General features: G+C 34.5%; 1 protein-coding gene across 1 annotated transcript; it reads right to left on the bottom strand.

Annotated features, from left to right (window-relative positions):
* Positions 1–5,865: 5,865 nt before the first annotated feature.
* MRPS30 (mitochondrial ribosomal protein S30) lies at positions 5,866–13,460 on the bottom strand. Its single transcript, XM_008589713.1, has 5 exons — positions 12,247–13,460; positions 10,529–10,674; positions 9,528–9,633; positions 8,234–8,410; positions 5,866–6,271 (listed from the first exon to the last, which is right to left on the bottom strand). The coding sequence occupies exons 1-5, from the start codon at positions 12,827–12,829 to the stop codon at positions 5,982–5,984; spliced, it is 1,302 nt and encodes a 433-aa protein (XP_008587935.1). The 5' UTR covers positions 12,830–13,460; the 3' UTR covers positions 5,866–5,981.
* Positions 13,461–14,236: the final 776 nt, after the last annotated feature.

The following is a 14,236-nucleotide window of genomic DNA, read 5'->3' as shown; positions in this document are numbered from 1 at the left end:
GTGTCCTCACATGGTAGAAGGGGTGAAGGAACTCCCTTGGGCCTATTTTATAAGGGTAGCAATTCCATTTGTGAGGGCAGAAACTAACTCCAAATCACCTCCCAAAATGCCCCAAACTTCCAAGAGGCCCCACCTCCTCATACCATAGCCTTGTAGGTTAGGATTTCAAAATATGAATTTTGGGGGACTCAAACATTCAGACCAAAATATTGGTCTATTAAAATATCTCATGAAAAGAATCTAAGGCTTTGTGTCTAAGTTTTCAGTTTCTAGGGATCAACTACTGAGAATAAGTTAAAATACATATATGATGAAAGTTAGGTAAATTTTCTTAAGTAACGCTCTCTTAAATAACAAATATAATCAAGAAATTTTTTCAAATAGAATTTCACGATTAAGTTGCTTATGATGGAGTGAAATTTTATATAAATTGAGGGTTCCATCTTAGAGTTCATTCAAGAAAGGGAACTAGTTCCTCAAATTAAAATAGATTTTTTTCTAATTGTAAAGATAATATGTATTTTTTGGAAATTTTGGAAAATTGGAAAATTAGGGGGGAAAATTGCTCATAAAATATATCCCAATAGATTTTTATGGAATTTGACAAGTTCATCTAGGGAGAGTGTGAATAAAAAAATGAAGCCTAGAAGAGAACCCAAAGGTACACCAATATTTGAAGAAAGGTTAGAGAGAGAAGAGCAATGGGAAATATAAAAGAATGATCAATGAGAGAGTAAGAAAAGCAAGAGTATATTTCATTCAAGCAAATGAAAGATACTTCTTCAAGAATGAAGAAATGGTCAACCATGCAAAATGTATCAGACTGTACTGAGTAAAATAAAGCAGAAACTGTCCAATGGATTTTGCTACATAGAGGTTAATGGTTATCTATGCTGATAAGAAACTTCAGAGGAACCCAAAGCCGATCAGACATATGTGCCTCATGAGAATCAACTGAAAAATTCTTGAATTTAATGAGTTAATTAAATTGGTTTTTACAAAATAAATGTATAGCAATATCAGCTATATAAAGCCATTGAAAAAGCTATAAAAAGGAATATAATTGGAAAGAAAAAATCCACTCACAATTGCACATATAGGCATAAGTAAAAAATGTGTGGATATCTACATAAAGAAAACTCTGAACTTTGCTGAGATATGAAAGATGTAAATAAAAAAGATATACCAGATTTCAAACTAGAAAAATTGACTACCTTAAATTCTTTAATTCATATTCACTTAATAAACATTTACCAAGTATCTTCTACGATTATAGGCCCTTGGAATGGATCAGCAAACAGCACATAAAGGTCAAAGCTGGTGGCCTTGATTTGAATGGGAATATCACTATGTTTCACAATTAAATATGAGTTGGGTGTTGACTAATACAAGATTTTCTTTAAAGTATCCTATTAATACTTATCTACTTTTCCTTTCATTTTTAAACCAAGATTGAGAGCTTTATCAAAAGCTTTATTTTTTTCCTTTAAACAACTGATGTTCTCTATTAACATAAGCTGGTGGCCTTGATTTGAATGGGAATATCACTATGTTTCACAATTAAATATGAGTTGGGTGTTGACTAAGACAAGATTTTCTTTAAAGTATCCTATTAATACTTATCTACTTTTCCTTTCATTTTTAAACCAAAATTGAGAGCTTTATCAAAAGCTTTATTTTTTTCCTTTAAACAACTGATGTTCTCTATTAACATATTTCCTAATGTTAATCCATTACTGAATTGATTAATCCTATCCGGCTATAGTGGATTCTTTAAATTACTGTTGAATTTAGTATGTTAACATTTTATTTGAGATTACTGCAATTATATTAAAATGTGTACTTAACCTATGTATTTTTAAATAATTTTTGAAAAGTTAGGATGAATTCATAAAATGAATTGAGTAGCATTCCAAACTTTACTGTTACAGGGAAATTTCAAAGAATTCATGGATAAACTGTATTGCTCTGTATCCTTCTGGAAAGATTTGTTAGAAACATTTTCAGTGTCTTCCATGGTCTATTTAAGTTTTCTATCTTTACTTGATTTTCTTTGTATTTCTCAGGAGCAAATGTCCAAATTAATGTTGTGTATATTTTCTTATCTATCTAAAGTCTCCACTATGTATATTACTTCACCTTCTATAATTCTAAATGTATTCTTTTTCTTCTTGATAAGATTTTCCAGAACATTGTCTCTTTACTATTATTATTATTCTACATCTTTACTGATGTGAGAGGGGATAGGGCAAAGAACTGCTTATTTGACAATTTGTTAGTTCTGTTTTCTCCTTTCCAGTTCACTGTCTCTTACATTTAGTCTTCTTCCCATTTTCATTAGGCTTGTTAAAACAGATGCTCATTTTATTTTCTTACTTTATATAAACACATACATACAAATGCTGATTTAATTTTCTTACTTTAAATAAACATACATTATGAATTTGTCATTAGGTATACTGGTAAACAGGACTCAAACCTAAGACCACGAAGAGTAAGTAAGACATATGTTCTTCCAGAGTTCTGAGATCAGTGAAAATTTCATTAAGCTTCCTTTTATCTTTTAAAAAATGTTTTCTTTTTACATTCTGTGTGGTTTTAATATAAAAATAGTTTTACTCGTAAAATTAAAGCAAAGTTAGTTGACAATTGCTAAAGGGTGACAGGTTGTTTATTCAGTGGTTGTCTCAGGTTGCAGCTTCACGTATCCACAGGCGTAAACATCCAAGATAACTAGTTCTATCCCACTTTTATATGCAGGGTTTCCATTTTAGTCTACTCATTTTACTTCTACATTAACAAAATGCTTTCTTAATCAATGAAATCAACTTTCTCAATTATAAGAAATGTAAAAATGTCCAGATCAAGTAAAAAATACATTTAACTAAAAAAGAAAAGGAAAATAAGATTACCTAGCTTTCATTTAGATTGTGATATAGCTATGTTACTGTTTAGTTATATACTGAATATTCTGTCCAGGCAAATTAAGTAGTTATTTAGGAATATATTTTTTATTTTCAAATGATTGTTTCTAGTTTAAAACTATATTAATAATTTCTGGGTATACTGTGGTATAGAGTTCACAGCTTATATAATTCCTGCTTTTAAGAATTTCCTGACACTTTCTGAAGCCTAATAAATAATTTTGTATAAATGGTCTATCTCATTTTAAAACATCTATTCTGTTTCTAAGGTACCAAATTTTATGTAAACCAACTTTCTTAATTACTCCTTATTTTTTTACTAAGACTTGCATTATCATTTCATATACTGATTACAATTTGCAACATGACCTTTTAACACTGCATGTCTTTTCTTGCCTTAAGTTGTTTGAAAATATTGCTAACCTTGCTTTATGCTTACTTTTGCCATGACTTTGTTTACTCACATATTCACTTTGATATTTGTATTCATTTTGATTCTCCATTCCTTGGTTCACATCATTAAATCATTTGCTAATGAACTTCAGTATACTTTCAGTTTATTTCATAAGGGACTTGGGTGTTCTGATGTTTTCCCAATTGTCCTACATATTTATATCTTGACTAGCGTAGATTTCTTCTGATCTAACACCATAAGTCTATAAGTATTGCTACATTGTTTTCTAATTTCAGTGTTAGGCAGAATTCTGAAATCAACTAGATTTTCATTACCTGGTAAATATTTGTTTTCCACAACTGCTTTTAGATCACATCCAACCTACATAAATCAAATTACTGCCTATTTCCCAAGTAAATCCTGCAGACTTTCACCTTCATTCATATTTCCATCCACTTACCCCCATTTTTGGAAGATGCCATCTATCAAGTACCAGTTCAAATGTTACTTGCTCCAAGACAAGGATTCACATTGTTCAGAATTAATCAATCTTGTATCTAAATTTGTACCACTCTTGTAACACCTGTAGCACATCTACCACGGTGGTTGTAAGTAGGCTCGGTGGTTTTAAGTAGGCTCGGGAGTCAGACCGAGTTAATAGTACAATGGGTTCATATTACAACCCTGTCACTTTTTAGCTGTGTGACCTTTCAACAAGTGGTTGGGCTGCCTATGTCCTTTTAAGTCATCTCAAATGGGAATAATAGTACCTAGTTCATGCAATGATTGTGATCATTCTAAGCAAAATACTTAGACCAGGCTCTAGAACATAGTAAGTACTATATAAATTCTGAAGTAGATGTATAGGTATAGGGGGAAGGAGGATGTATGTGTCTGTGTGTGCTCTCCACCATTTGTAATGAGAAAAATTGTTACAAAAGAATGAAACAAGTGCTACCACAGAGGGATAAGCATTCAAAGTATGGGACAATTAATCAGGTATGGCTTAGAAATGGCATTTCAACTGAACCCTAAGTATTTTAATTACGCAGTATTTTAAAGCACTTTGACAGGCACTAGTTCACTTAATCCTTACAACTTTGTGAGATTACTTTGTTTTATGGAAGCAGAAGTGGAGGATGGTAACTAAAATTATCCAAGGTTCAGTAAGTTAGAAAGTGAGGGCCAAAATTGGAGTTTGGTATGGTTGCTCCCTATATATCTGCATTTTTCCATGAAGAATGAATGGAACTGCAATAGACAGGTGGGAATAGACAGGACCAAGGGTACAGAACAGTATTCCAAGCATTGGAAACAGCTTAAACAAAAGAATGGTGTTGTGAAATTACATGACATTCAGGGTAAACTGGAAGTAGTGTGCGAAAGATGGAACACTTAGAACAATGTCTTGCAAAGGAGGCATTTGGTTGTACTAAATTTTATCTTTCAAGTGATATTCCTTCAGTTCAGCAATCATTTGTGGTAAACAATCTCTGGGCTTCTAGCCTGAAGCATCTACCAATATAACCTTGGCCTCTGTCTTGAAAGAGAAAAAGAGAAAGAGAGAGAGGGAGGGAGGAAAGAAGGAAAGAAGAAAGAAATGAGCAAGAGAAAGAAAGAAAGAAAAAAAAAAAGAAAAAACACCCCAGAAATTATTTGTTATATGAATATGGTAAATAATGTGATATATTAAATATTCAGAATAGGTTATATAAAACAAGTGTAAGCATGATTATAGAAAGGTGATTCTTCTTTCCCACTAAAAATGGTTTGAATAGAGAGAGAGGGAGGGAGGAAAGAAGGAAAGAAGAAAGAAATGAGCAAGAGAAAGAAAGAAAGAAAAAAAAAAGAAAAAACACCCCAGAAATTATTTGTTATATGAATATGGTAAATAATGTGATATATTAAATATTCAGAATAGGTTATATAAAACAACAAGTGTAAGCATGATTATAGAAAGGTGATTCTTCTTTCCCACTAAAAATGGTTTGAATAAACCTTAATTCTCAATAATAATAACAATTTTACTGAAAGACAATTGATTTGAAACACTGCAAAGCTGGTTTCCTAATCTTTGGGACTGGGAAATAACACTAACTGAAATACGTTAGCATTCCTTCCAAGAAATGCTAAGAAACTAAGTTGTGTGTAACTTATTAGTTCTCTTATTAATCATCTGTGACACCTTGCAAAAGTCACTTAACTTTTCTGGGCCTCAGTTTCCTATATGTGCAAAATATCATTCATGTTTTGAAGAGGTTTAAGTAGAGCTCTGAAACTCTATACTATGTTATTAATAAAAATATTAAAAAGAAAAAAATATAATAAAATCATCTACATATTCTCAAGCATTTGAATTATTGCCCTTATATTACTTTTAAAAATCACTCACAATACTGAGGTACTGAAGATAGCTCAATTAGTCTTATCAGTTAGCCATAAATAAATAAAATTATTAAATCAATGTACTATATCTAAAATTAAATATATTTCAGTGGTGAATATGAGCAGAATAAGAGGTCTAACCACAGGTTAACATAAGAAATATTTGTCTCAAAAAATCAATGTGTTTAATATCTGACACTGTCATCATTAAAATCCCTTTTATTGTTCCTTCAGTGAAATTCAAATATTCCAAAGTCCAGAATCAAAAATATTTTTTCTTAGTTTTCCAACAGCTGTGCTTTGTCCTCCTTTGGTCTATTTAGCAGAAAGTGAACTATCTGAAGAAGAACATCATCATTAAAACCTTTCACGTCATTGTCCTCAATTGTTTCATAAAGAGGCATACTTTGTGTCCCCCAACATATATTCTTACGAGGGTTATTTTGATCAGCTTGTGCAGTCAGTGCCAATGTATTTAACTGATAGCAGAAAAAGGAAAAGTATTTTCCATCCGTTATCACACCCTGGGAGACAAAAGGTCGAGTAACATCTGCTTCACTCCAGAATCCTGCAGAAGAAAGGTATGCTGAAATTTACACACAGAATATATTTTACCAAAACAAAACAAACACATTAGAGGGTATCAAACATCTCTTGCAACCTACGTACTTTACCTACCGAATGCCTGATGATCTCGAAGTTTCCCTATTTTCTCCATTCTAACCCTATATTCCATTTCTGCATCAAGAATTATTTCCTCCCTTCTAGTATCCCCAAACTCAAGACTCATCTTTTGTTAACAACTTCAGCTTTCAATAGCTTTCAACCTTAACTTAATCTAAAAAGAACAGCAAACTCTATTTATGCATATCCCTCCTACATCACTGCTCCCAGACTTCAAGTATGTTCATGTTTCCCCTATACTAGCAGTATCTCCCACTCAATAACCAATTACTTCATCAAATCCACAAAAACAATATCTTCAGAATAAACTGCCTTTCTAAGGATTTCAACAATGTCCTTAGAAAAATCCACTGTCTTGCTTTACATATTTCAAAGTTGGTTTTATGAGTTGCTGCTGTTTTGCCTGATGTGTATTACATCATAAATGGCTCCAGGATGCCTTAATACCTTAATACCTTTACTACTCAAATTTCCTGGCTGATTTTTGCTCCAGAATGACTGACTTTAATACTTTTAAGCCCAATTGCCAAGGTCAAGCAGTAACTTTATTTCTCCACACATATTTTATATCATACTTAATGGAGACAACCAATGAATAATATAATTAAAATACGTAATTAGTTCTACTGTAAAAGATGAAGTTGTACTTTATCTTTCAGGAATAAACTGCCATCTAACATCTTCAAGGAAGTTACCTCTCACTTTTTCTGCCTCTGTCTATTACTATTCCCACTCTATCCATTCAATTCTAGTACAGAAATATAAGTCAACAATTGTGAGTATAAGGTTAAAACATATACACACAAAAAAAACATAAGCCTAGTAACAGTTAAATCTGTATTAAAATTCCTCCTGAATATCAAATAGGATTAATCTAGTTCATAGTATATTACTTCAGATTTTGGAATAAAATCCAAATGTTTCACAATGGACTCTAACAGTCCTACATGATACAGCCTCTGCTTCCTCTACCTCATCCTCCGTCACTCCCCTCCCCCACTTTCCTCATCAGCCTTCATGTTGTTCCTCAAACATGTCACGCCTGTTCCCATCTCAGGGACTTTTACTTGCCATTCCTTTTGCCTGGAAGTGTCTTCCCACAGATTTGTGCATAGGCAGATCCTCAACATTCCGGTCTCTGTTCAAAAGTCTTTTTATAGAGACCTCCCCTGAATGACTCTATTTAAACAGATTCCACCTCACACTTCATTTATACCCGCCACCCCATAAACCACTCTACCACTTACTCTAATATTTTCTCCACGGTATTACCACTAGCTGAAAACATTACATGCTGATTGTCTTTTACTCTCCTATTATAAGCTCCAGGAGAGCAGGATTTGTCTCATTCAACACTGTTATCTCCAAAGCCAACAATGTCAGGAATATAAAAAGCATTCACTATTTACTAAACAAATGAACAATCTCCTGAACCAAATCCTGAATATAGCGTTTAAAGAAAGTATACAGGATAGCCATGATTTAAGTATTTACTCTACCAAATCATTTCCTTTTCTACCCTCAGAAAGTTGTTACCACCTACAAAGAGTTGACTTAGTTGACTATAGTCTTTGAAATGCTTAAGAAAACCATCATAAAAAAATACATTCACACAGAAGGTGGCCAAAGTAAAAGATCAAACTAACTAGCCAAGTGCCACTTGCAAATTTCAAATGTAAAATATTTAATTACGAATTTTAAAACAACTAAATTTTGTACTAATGCAAAAATTTTCAAAATGTTAATTTTCCATCTACATTTTAACCCAAAGAAAACATCTTGAACTATTAAATTCCTAAAATGTAACAGAAACTTTCAAAGAACAACAATCTCATATTAGTTTTACCTTGATACATAGCTTGTGCTCCAGTCCAAGCAAAAAGGCTTGCAATAGCATTAGCTCTAAAAACAACTTCTATTTGATCAGCACAGTTTTTTTTCAAAAGTCTTTCCCTTTTTAATTTGTCAGGTAACAGATGAAACTGGGTGTGACCGTAACAGCATGGATCTGCTGTTTTTGAGCCTGAAGAGTGAAATAAAAATATTTCAGATGAAATGCACATGTAGAACATCTGGAGCACATGGTTTTAGCATTTAGTATTCAAACTCATTTTTCTTCTCCATACATCATGAACTCAGTACTGAAAATTCTCATTTATAAATGGGAATATCAGTTTACTTACTTTATGGATTATAATAAAGTAAATTGCACATAGAAGCACAATTTCTTGACCTGCTAGTCATCATAAAACCCACTGTGATACAGAATAAACCAAAAGAATGTATGTAAAAGTTATTTAAAATTCTCTATTCTCTCATTTTTCTCAAACCTCTTAGTCATTATCCTGTTTTATTAGTTTCTCTGTCATATTCACCAGAGGATACAAACTCGTCATGACTTTAAAAACTTCCTTTATTACTTAATATAATAATTATACACCTTGTTCCTAATTTTTTTTAAAAAAATAATTTTTACACTACATTTCTAAGTAAAGAAAATAAGGACTGACATTTCATGAAACGTTGAGATTCTTGACTTTAAAGAACGGCGGTAAAGTCTTTTCGACAAATTTTCCCATAGGTCACTGCCTACCTAAGACTACAGGGACTGAGAAGGGTCTGGAGAACTAGTATAAAGCTCTCTTAAAATCTTCCTCAAGAAAAAGAAAAAAAGAAAAGAAAACAGAAAAGAAAAGGCAGCAAAAGAATAAGCTGCATAAGGGCAGACATCAGTCCTCATTAATGTTTGAATTCCTGATGGTTATCACCATTTGTAGCATGAACAGGACGCTTCAGTCGAAAAGTCAATGGCTACTGCAAGTCTAATTCTAAACTTTTCTTTTGAAAAAACACAAATCAATTTTTCTGTATTATAAATCGACAAAGTCTCATATGTATAAGTTTTTTAAAGTGAAATACTAATTCAGTAGAAGCAGAAAAAATTTCAAAAGATGACCTGAAAGAATAGCTTCTTTCCAATTTTCATGCATATTGCAATAACCTGAGATTGTGAATTATATTGCTTATGGACTATCTGAGCCTGTCATCAAGAATTAATTTTTCTTTATAATTAATGCTCTAAATTTGCACAGGACATTTTGAACACATTTATGGCATGGTATGTCAAAAGAAAAACTTACCAACAAATATGGTGTTTTCATATTGCCGTTTGAATAATGGAAGTTTGTCTGGTTTACATTTCATAACAGGGATTTCTATAGGAACAGAATAATCCAACGGCACAAACTTAAAAGAAAAAGAAAAGACATACTGAGTTCATAGCAACATTAGTATGTGTTTTACTCACACTCTTATTAGATTAAAAAATTTTTAAATGTGGCATTTTTACAAAATGATTTGATAATACCATCACCTAATATGAGCCAAATCTAGCCAGCCAGAACTTAAAAGAAAAAGAAAAGACATACTGAGTTCATAGCAACATTAGTATGTGTTTTACTCACACTCTTATTAGATTAAAAAATTTTTAAATGAGGCATTTTTACAAAATGATTTGATAATACCATCACCTAATATGAGCCAAATCTAGCCAGCCACCTGTTTTTATCAAAAACGTTTTATTAGAACAGCCATACACATTCATTTATATATTGTATATGGCTGCTTTTACACTGTAAGAGCAAAGCTGAATAGTTGTAATAGAGAATTATGTCCCACAGAGCCTAAAATATTAACTATCTAAACTTTTACAGAACAAATGTAAGCAAGGAAGTACGGACAATACTCGAAATATACTTGTTTTTCTCCAAAGGAACTGCAAATATGTAAAATGACCCAGCTCTTCACTGTAAATATCCCTTGATTTATGACTACCTAGTGTAGTCTACTATAAATTACAATCATAAACTATTATCAGCATTTTTACATTAAGAGAAAGAAAAAGAAAAGATCTGCACGGCACTGAAAAGATGTCTTAACCACTCTTAAAATGATTATTTGACCTTTGCGGAATTCCATGGCAGAGTAAAAAGCTAAAAAAGACTTTTCAGATCAGATGTCTTCAAGGCAAATTTGAAAGGTAAGAAACCCAGCCAAAACATTTTATTCTACAAGCCCATTAGTCTTCCTATGACATTTCCTCCATGAGATGTCAACAAACACATATACAATAAGTCCTTACCTCTGAGAGTTGCTTGGATATTCGAATCTGGTTGTGCGGTTTATCATTTATTTGGTATCGCAAAGCATCAACTCGACCTTTTCGATGACCCTTAGAAATAATTTCTTCACCACGCAACCAGTAAAAGTGAACTGGGCGTTTACAATCTATCAAAAGATATTCAGAATTTCCTCATCTGATTATTTTGATACATTTAGTTATGATTAGAATACTAAAGAATACTAACTTAGAAATAGACAACTTAAGAATGAGTGTGCTAATTAAAAAACATATCCAAAATCACTCTCTGATGTAAGATTAAGAGTCTAAGTTATGTGATGATTTAGCTTTAATTATGATTTCAATATAACAAACATTTACTGTCTACTTGTGCTATTATTATGCTGAACACTGTAACCAAAGAGGTTTCTCACTTAAGAATAATAAACAGAAAGTAAATAAAACAAACAGGAATACCAGAAATAAAAAGTTTAATAAAAGTCAGAACTGTCTTATGAATTGATTAAGTCTTCACAATAACTCTCAAAGGTGCTGACAGTTGTCATCATCTCTATTTTATATATGAGGACCCTAGGTCTCCATAAAGTTGTTTTCCTAGGTCACCAATCATGAGTACTCAAAGACCATGAGGCTTCCCTCAAGACCACTTCCTTACCGAGGAAGGGAAGTAACATGCACACTACAAGGTTCGGTTGAGCACACACCTACGGTCATTATAACAATAATTCAATAAATTTTAAGACACCTATTGGGTAGTAGATATAAAATCATGAACAAGTCAGAAACACTGATTTTTAAAATTGTCTATACCTTCTCTTTCATGTCTGCACTGAACAGTTAAATAAAAGTTTCTGATTGTTTACTGGGAACTCAGAATGGCTGGGTTTGAATCTTGACCACCAAATCTACCAGCTATACCCTATAGAAACAGTAGACTTAGACTAGACACATTTAACATTTCTATGCCTTGGTTTTCTCTTTTCTTTTCCATTTATAAAACAATGTTACTTACTGTAAACGGTTATTGTGAAGATTAACTATTAGCTGACACATCTAAAACTTATAACAGGGCCTGGTACAGAATAAATACTGAATAAACGTTAAATATTTTAGCAAATATCTACTTTAATCTTCACAATTCTAAGACGAAGTACTATTATTTAATTCTCATCTTGGATATGAGAAAAATTAAGCTACAAGAGGTTAATGAATTTACATATGGTCAAACAGCTTTTGGTGGAAGAGCCAAAATGCAACCCAGTTCTAGCCCATTCTCTAAAGGAGCCGCTTTTCTTCCATTTGGCTGGACATTCACAAAGCAGAGTCAAGGACTGGAGTTCTGCAGAGCTTAGACTACTAGTATAGTTGAACAGCCAGTATGTGGCAGGGCAGTCACGAGAACCCACTCTCCTGATTCCTAACGCAGTGACTGCTACTCAACTAGGCCGCACACAGCTAGAAATCAAGGGGCTAGAAAAAAGGACGAAGCAGAGAGAAAGTAATGACGAGGGGGCAAATCTGAGGCGGAGTGGTCTAATACAATCTCCACCTCCCCAGTTCCGACGTGGGGGGCCCGAGGCTCACCGAGGACGGCTGCAGCCAGGGCCGGGTTATGGACGAAGCAGAGAGAAAGTAATGACGAGGGGGCAAATCTGAGGCGGAGTGGTCTAGTACAATCTCCACCTTCCCAGTTCCGACGTGGGGGGCCCGAGGCTCACCGAGGACGGCTGCAGCCAGGGCCGGGTTATGTGGACAAAGCAGGCCTATGAGGGCGGCCACCAGCTGATCCAAGAAGGGCGATGCGACGGCCTCGTTTTCCTGGTAGAGGGGCGCGCGGCGCTTGCGCTTCAGGTAGAAGTGCTCCTGCAGGAGGAAGTCACACACGGCGGCGCGCAGGGCCTCTATGTCCGGCGCCTGCCCGGGCCCGGGCTCCGCAGGAGGGGGCGGCAGACCCGACAGGAACACGGTCTTGGTGAAGCCCTGGTACCAGCGGTCGGCGTTCAAGGCGAAGGTCTGTGGGTAAACCACGTACTTCATGAACTGCATCTTGGTGAGGATTCGCAGCTTCTCGTCCACTGACTCGGCCGCATGCACCGTCGCCTGCCAGCGTTCCACCCGCCGCTGCCGCGCCGCCTTGCTGTCGGCAGTCAAGGAGGCCCCAATCGGAGGGAACCGCGCGACTAGTGTCGCCGCGACATCTGAGCCGATTGTTTCTGGAGCCGTGGCGGCGGTCTCGGCAGCCGTGTGCAATGACAGCCCCCGACAGCGGAGCACAGGCCTCCAACACCTGGCCGCCGCCATCTTCGCCCGCGTTTCCGGACCCAGGGGTCAACTTCAGCAATTGTCCTTACACTCTTGCCGTAGGGACCAATCGGAAAGCGGAATCTGAGCCAGGCCTGGGGAGGCCGGTTCTCAGTGGGCTTGGGATACGTTGCGTAATTCATTTCTTAGCCAATCAGATTGTTTCTCCAAAGATTATGGTGGTTTAGACCGTGGGTTTTCTGCCGGTCGGGCTGGGAGGGATGAAACCTTTAAGTAGGAGATGCCGCCACCTAGGTTGCTTTTAGGACGGGGGCGACCTATTGTTGCCAGGAGCCGTTTAGGAACATTCTGCACGGAAGTCTCAAGCCCTTGGCTAAATTTCGTGGTTTCATTTGTGTATCTCACACCTCTTCTTTTCTGTTTTAGTTCCAGGGATAGAAACTTACTTTTGAAAGTACGGTACTAGCTTGTTTTTCAACGTTCATGCTTATTTTAAAAATCGTGCAAGCATCACTCTTGTGTGGCCACTACTTATCTTTGGGAAAATGATCCCATATATTTCTCTGTGCTAATATGTATATAACTTGTTTAATGATATAACTTATTTGAAAGGGGAGAATGTATTTTTACTTGGATTTAACTGGCAAAAAAATAATAAAATAAGGAAAATAGAAAAACCACTAAAGAATTGTGTTTAAATTTTGCTTTGCACTAAAACCCATTATTGTTTCAACATGAGTAGATTCCTACTAATCTGAGATCCTTGAAGAAGGGACTGTTTTATTTTTTTAATCCTTAGCAACCACGCAATATCTGGACATAATAGGTTCTTACTAAATACATTATTAGATGATAAAAGATAAATGAATAATCTGCTTAAGAAATCATGAAAATCATTTAAAATCTGAGCTTATTTTATTTATTAAGTTATTTATTTTATTGAGTCACCTACTATAATTAGGAACTAGAATAATATTGATTTGGAATTATTTCAATAATTCTTGAGGGTATTGAAAACCAAAATTTTGTTTTTGTTAAAAAGAAGTTATAACTATGTATACTTTTAAGTTAGAACTAATGGCACAATTTAACTATGAAGTTGCAAGTCTATTAAACTGATGTTTAGAAATAAAATACCTCTATTTCGTTAATATTATCTTCTGTGAGAAGTTGTTAGCAGAATCTCAAATATCCTTCCCACATTAATAACAAAAGGACATGGAAGAGTTAAGATCTTTAAACTCGTATTCAGTATTCAAAGAGTAAAAGTGAGGTTCTTAATGTTATCTAAATTGAAGTGACTTTTGTGTGTAAAAAAATAATAAATATGCTTTTAGAGAATGTATCATAGAAATCCTACGTCGGTATTTTTAGAAATTCTTGCACTATTCAGCGTAGATTTTAGGATTAGAAATCAGACATAGAGACCAATTAACACCAGAAGGC

Source organism: Galeopterus variegatus, unplaced genomic scaffold (assembly GCF_000696425.1).
Source record: "Galeopterus variegatus unplaced genomic scaffold, G_variegatus-3.0.2 Scaffold5604, whole genome shotgun sequence".
Lineage (NCBI taxonomy): Eukaryota > Metazoa > Chordata > Mammalia > Dermoptera > Cynocephalidae > Galeopterus > Galeopterus variegatus.
This window is presented reverse-complemented; position numbering and strand designations above follow the sequence as displayed.

What these genes read in the sequence shown, in the direction of transcription:
- MRPS30 (XM_008589713.1), bottom strand. Translation starts at nt 12,829, where the DNA reads ATGGCGGCGGCCAGGTGTTGGAGGCCTGTGCTCCGCTGTCGGGGGCTG. An exon ending in CCTGGCTGCAGCCGTCCTCG is followed by an intron (nt 10,675 to 12,246) that starts GTGAGCCTCGGG and finishes ATCTTTTGATAG; the next exon opens with ATTGTAAACGCCCAGTTCAC. An exon ending in AGCACAAGCTATGTATCAAG is followed by an intron (nt 6,272 to 8,233) that starts GTAAAACTAATA and finishes TTTCTTCTGCAG; the next exon opens with GATTCTGGAGTGAAGCAGAT.